The following is a 6,396-nucleotide window of genomic DNA, read 5'->3' as shown; positions in this document are numbered from 1 at the left end:
TTTTATGAACAACCAGATGAGGACAGGAAATTATTGATGTAGCTGGACTGTTACCAGGCGGGTACGATTACACTGCCATGTGGTCAGTATATGAAGCTTGGTTTGAGATGAAGCTGTCTTATTCTTTTATGTGACATATTATCCTACCGCTTTTCTGCTTTGATGTTTCTTCCAAGAAGTAACAGGTTCTCGATCTGTGCGTCTGGGTTTCCTTTCAGGTTGATCCAGTTTCATTCTCCATCTCACGATAAGCCTTTAACTGGGTGAATGAGTGTGATATGTTTAAATAATGACATAAAACGTGTGTGTGTATATATATATATATATATATATATATATATATATATGAAAAGTATTGTGTGTATTGGAAAAAATACATATTTAATCTATAGCAATAAATTAAAATATGTGTTCCCTTTATGATATATCTTACATTGATGGCCGGCCTACTCACCAGCCGCATTGATACCTGTGTACATTTCTATATCATATACTTCCTTTTGCACTTCCATAAGCCTTTGTATATAAATAAGAAGAAATTAGTACAACAAATAAATTCATAGAAATATAGAGAATAGATTCATGTGTAGCTCTATTTTCCTTGGCTTAGAGAAGTGGTCACAAGATGTGGATGATGTACAACTTATAAATAACGATAACATGGTGAATACAGTGAAGGCATTTGATCCTATATCATTATGTATTAACAGCTGTGTAGCTGTGTATGAGGGACTACTTCCTATGCAGGTCAGTGGAGGGAGATAGGAGATGTGAGCTGTGGCAACTAGGGCTGCAGTCTCGGAGAAAAACCTGCTTACATGATCCCACTGGTGCCCACCAACAAGAAGAGAATCAGAACTGGAAAGAGGCAAAAACATATAAGATAAGGTGGGGTTCATACTGAGTTTTTGGACGACAAAAGCATGTACGTTAAGGGATGCTAAAAACAAACGTTGCTGTGTATCATGTTATTTTCGGCCATATAGAAAAGCGTAGTCAGCTACGGCTATGTAAGCATGACAAATAGGCAAAATATCAACTGAAGACGAGGAAAGTCACACACAAAACACTGAAATGTTAAGGGGTACAAGTGGAGAAGAGATGATAAGAAGGACATGAAGAAAGTCAACAGCAGAGGAGATTCACTGGATAAGCAGTAACCTTAAAGGGTTAGTATGGCTATGTTCACATGGGCGAATGTCTGCACGGAAAATTTCCGTGCAGACATTCCCCCGACTGCGCTGGCAGAACATACCGGTGTTAGGACCTCTCGGAAATACACCATCTCAAAGATGGCACTGCATTTCTGTGTGCACTTCCCAGAAAGAATAAACATGTCTATTCTTTCTGCGGAATCTGGAATTTCCGCCATGTGCACAGTGCACTAGAGTCCCATTGAAGTCAATGAGAATGTCCTTGAAGAATTTTAATTCGGAATTCCGCACCGAAAATCCACCATGTGAACATGGCCTTAGATTGACTGGAAAAGGGAAAGCTATGAGACAATTGGAAGAGTGAGTAGAACATGGAAAGGGGAAGTTGGAGAAGGTGGAACATTAAAGGGGTTATCCAGGAAAAAACTTTTTAATATATATATCAACTGGCTCCAGAAAGTTAAACAGATTTGTAAATTACTTCTATTAAAAAATCTTAATCCTTTCAGTACTTATGAGCTTCTGAAGTTAAGGTTGTTCTTTTATGTCTAAGTGCTCTCTGATAACACGTGTCTCGGGAACCGCCAAGTTTAGAAGCAAATCCCCATAGCAAACCTCTTCTAAACTGGGCGGTTCCCGAGACAAGCAGAGATGTCAGCAGAGAGCACTATGGCCAGACAGAAAACAACAACTCAACTTCAGAAGTACTGAAAGGATTAAGAGTTTTTAATGGAAGTAATTTACAAATCTGTTTAACTTTCTGGAGCCAGTTGATATATAAAAAAAAGTTTTTTCCTGGATAACCCCTTTAAAGTTCTGAGACAGGTGGAGAAGTAAGAAGAACATGGAGAGAGTAAGTCCGAGAAGAAGATAAATATCGGAGACAAGGAGGTTGGTAGAGTCAACCGATGGTAAAAAGAAGAAAAAAATCAAAATACCAAAGCAAACAAATGAAACATGACACGTTTTACAAAACTGAGAAGGTTTAATGTTCTTTATTGAACAATGCACATACAAGGCTTGTTCCTCATCAGCACACATTTAAGGGAAGGCCTCATTCTTCTGTTTTTCATAGTGGAATCCAGGTCGGACAGTAGATTTGGGTTCCTAGATCTGGGCCCTATAAATTCTAATTTCTTTTTTTTTTGTCTTTCCCTTCTCCAAAAAAATTGTCCTAACCTGTTGACCTCAGTTGTGGCTCTTGTCTTCAAGAACTTGAGGAGTTCCTGGAACCGTCGTAGAGGGGGGAGTCTTTGTGGTTAAATATATAGTTCTGGAATCTATGTATATATCTTTTTATCATCTGTAATATAATAATATACTGCACATTTTATGAATAGATAACTACTTTAGGTCAGGATTTCATAAGGAACAAACTTATCACAAGTAAACAGATCCTTAGTGCTCCATGGCCAGTAAAATTAATGAAAGTAAAAGACTGGGGTTGGCTGCTAGGGATCACATGACCCTCATATGTGCAACCGACGTTCTGGAGTCACCGAGGGGGGTGGAGAAAAATCTCAAGTCCCAATCGGCATTTTTGCTAATTTTTCATTGGTTGGATCGGTAACTTTTGAATATCTGGGCAACAAGGTAACAGTCTGTTGATATCAAATATCTAAAAAGAGGAAAGGAGCCAGATGCACTCACCTATTGACGATAAAACTTCAAGCTTTATTGGGGTTTATTTAAAAACTTGCCCGGTGGGAGGCAGAGGCTGCCTCCCACCTGGCAAGTTTTTAAATAAACCCCAATAAAGCTTGAAGTTTTATCGTCAATAGGTGAGTGCATCTGGCTCCTTTCCTCTTTTTTTGGATATTTGGATAATTTAACCGGATTACTGCACCACCGCTGACCTTTACACCTCTCTATGGCCACTCCATGTTTTAACCCTCCGTTATCTTGTTGGTATTTTTGGTATATGCAATAGTGCCTGCCTAGCTTTCTCCTAGCCTAGTCTGTTGATATCATTTTTAGGAACAGCCCTGCTCAACACCTTATAGGTTTAGTTAGAATTCCTTTTTAAATCTGGGGAGAATGAAAGCTGAGATTTGATTGGATGTTATTTGAGTACATCTACTCATGATTTTAAAGGACCCCCACTCTCGTTCTCTTTCATTTGGATGTTGTGCTGTAACTTGAGGTCCCCTCGTAGCTGGAGAACCAGGGTTCCTAGATCTTTTTTTTTTTTTTTACAATATCACAAGTGAAGGATTAAGTGCATAAAAGGTTGGGCTAGACCATAAATATGGCTTCTAGCAGATCTGAGGGACCTTTGGTTTACTGCACAAACCAGCTGAGGAACATGGGACTTAAAGGAGAACATGGGAAGTCCACATCAACTGGGGCTCATAAGGCTGGGCAGCTGAAGTGCTAGAAGGTTCCCCATAGTAAGACTAGAACACATCTCGGGGACTATGGCTGAGGATGTGTCCGCCATGAAGTGCTCAAGGTGCTGCCTCCGTCACAGCAGGGGGTGGGTGTGTGACCTTATAAGTGGTCTTCTCCTTTAGGTATGGCGGTAATACCATTCTAGATGCACATGAAGAAATCGAATAGCTTATGAGGCTGGTGTGAGCTGCAGTACAGTATAGTCTATAGGATGAAGCACGTTTGCCCTCTTTTGCCTGGTACCCTCATGGCTCAAGCCCCTGGCAGAGGGGGCAACGTTCACAGCATCACAAATAAATAATTTTACACATAAAATCTCCCTCCATATATATATTAGAAATATGTATATATTATATATATATTTATATATATATATTTATATCTTTATATCATCGAACACTATATACAGATGGACATGCGGACAAGGGAATCACAGCGTCATACAGGGATATTCCCCCCCGGAACACACATGGTTAGGGGGTGGTGGACTTCAGGGGACGTATAGAACATACAAAGGAAGGGAACAATCACATGACTTGGGTGGGTGGTATGGTGTTAATGTCCTTACGTGTGCCTTGCTTTTCAAGGCATAACACAAGGGGGCGGACGGGGACGGGTGAGTGCCTACCCCCTCGACTCTTGCTGTGTGTATATAAGGAATCTGTGCGGCGACATGATGATGATGTCATAGTGATGTCACTGTTCGCTTTTTTTTTTTTGTTTGTGTGTAGAAGAGCAGGGGAGTTGGTTCAGTGATGTCACAGTGAGGTCACAGCTCGCTGCAGCGATCCTGCTTGCTGTAATGGTCAAACTGGTTCTTCCATCGCATCATGTAGGCGCTCCAACGATGGAATTCCACCTTCCACTGGCGCTCGGCTTCATCGATGTTATCTGTAGAAAGGGGGGAGGAGAGTAGGAAACCGGAGAGAGGAAGGGAAGAACAGCATAAGAAAAGGCATAAAAAAAAGAGAGCTGACAGGAGAGGGGGTGTCCCTACGTGTGGTCACCAAGCTTTTCCCCAACCCATCACAATACAGAGGGGATCTATTATTATGGCACTACTAAACAGACTTCCCATCAAGTTTCATTTTTTGGAGAAAGACATAACACTAGGTAAACTAATAGAATTGTAACTCAAGCACCAAGAAGGTGATGGGATGGTCTATGAATTGGTCTTAGATGCATCCTGGTTAGAAGGAGGCCCTGCTTGGGTGGATGGTGGCTAGTTGGTGAAGACCATTATATGGATTATCAACAACATATAGAATCTCACAGGCATTCTTCACCTATATAGAGAGAGAAATCTTATTAATAGTGCAGGCTGAGATGGAGACCTTCATGGTGTGATCTCTGTCGGACAGTCGTTCTGCTTGACTAGAACATCTCTAGGAACCAGTCTGTTTTTAATGATCCAGGTAAAGGTTGAACTAACACTTAAAGGGGTACTCAACCCCCTAGATATCTTATCCACTATCCAAAGGATAGAGGATAAGATGTCTCATTGCATAGGTTCCGCTGCTGGGGACCCCCGTGATCTCACTGCTGCACCCGGGATTTGTTTAGAGCATCGGGTGCATCGGCGGAGGCTTGTGATGTCACAGCCACGCCCCCTCAATGCAAGTCTATGCGAGGGGCCGTGACGGACGTCACGGCCCCTCCCATAGACATGCATTGAGGGGGCGTGGCTGTGACATCACGAGCCTCCACCCCGCATCGCCAGTCATCCGGCACGGAGCGCAGTTCACTCTCTGCACCGGATGTCTGGGGTGCTGCACCCGAGATCGCTGGGAACCCCAGTGATCAGACATCTTATCCCCTATCTTTTGGATAGGGTATAAGATGTCTAGGGGGCAGAGTACCCTTTTAAGTGAGAATGTTCTGCAGTATTAATCAGATTTTTGGGGAGAAACCCGATAAGGGGAATTGGATCTAGTCATGTGAATCCCCCATTATCGGTCTAAGGGTAAGAAACCTATTAATAATCTGTGTGTGGCCTTTATGACTATTTGGCTAGATCTCTTCAAGCCCATTTTTGGTGGGGGAGGAGCATGGGGTGGACAGTGTTGGCAGGCAATATGAACAGATGTATATTCCCCTGGCATTACACCAGTCCTCAGGTTGTGGGTGGTAGTATATCTCCGTTCCATTAACTTTAATTAAACAAAACAAACAAGACAACCCAGCATACCGAGTCCCGCCTCCATAGCGCAAATCCAGCTATTTACATATTAGCAATAAAAGCTAACGCAACGGGTATCTCGGGAACCGGACTGCAGATCCAGGTAAGTGATACTTCATTGTAATCCGGTTTACGTGTATTGGGTTTAGTGCAGGTGAACCAGCTGTCAGTTTACCTTTAAAGGGATTCATCCCCCATGTGGATCATGGGTAATAGAATAGCTAATGGTGGGAGGGGCTAAAATGAGTGGTCAATTATTTTGTTTTATAGGAATAGTGAGTGGAGAAGTAGTCATAGCCTGGTCCTAAAAAGCATCACGGTCCTGTAATGCAGGACCAGATAAGAGGCTTTTAGGTGTGATTGAAGAGGCTGTACAGGATTACAAATTATGGTTGCTTTTAGTGCCACACCTGTTTAGAGGTTGTGTGTGGTATTGCAGCTTTGCCCCATTCACTTCAATTGAGCTCAGCTGCAATACTAAATCAACACCTGTAATGCTGTTTTTGTAAGAAATTTATGATTGAATTAAACAAAAAAAAAATGTGGGAATGCCTCTTAATTCTGTGTTCTTTGGATTGGGAAACTGACTCCGTAACGCAGAAAAAAAAATCCCTAAGATGTTAGGCACTAGGTGTCTCTCTTACCTGCATTCTGATGTTCACTGCTTGTTGT

The 6,396-nt window shown here is 42.0% G+C and overlaps 1 protein-coding gene across 2 annotated transcripts in view; it reads right to left on the bottom strand.

The window, feature by feature from the left end:
* Positions 1 to 3,330: 3,330 nt before the first annotated feature.
* ACHE (acetylcholinesterase (Cartwright blood group)) overlaps positions 3,331 to 6,396 on the bottom strand; it is a 97,018-nt gene continuing 93,952 nt past the window's right edge. For both annotated transcript variants that reach the window (XM_056570213.1, XM_056570212.1), the window contains exon 4: positions 3,331 to 4,436. In XM_056570213.1, coding sequence (XP_056426188.1) covers positions 4,315 to 4,436 — 122 coding nt within the window. In that variant the 3' untranslated portion in view covers positions 3,331 to 4,314. The remainder of the gene's footprint in view (positions 4,437 to 6,396) is intronic.

The sequence above is a fragment of the Hyla sarda genome, chromosome 4 (assembly GCF_029499605.1).
Source record: "Hyla sarda isolate aHylSar1 chromosome 4, aHylSar1.hap1, whole genome shotgun sequence".
Classification (NCBI taxonomy): Eukaryota; Metazoa; Chordata; class Amphibia; order Anura; family Hylidae; genus Hyla; species Hyla sarda.
The sequence above is the reverse complement of the archived record's forward strand: the minus strand, read 5'-3'. Positions and strand labels throughout refer to the sequence as shown.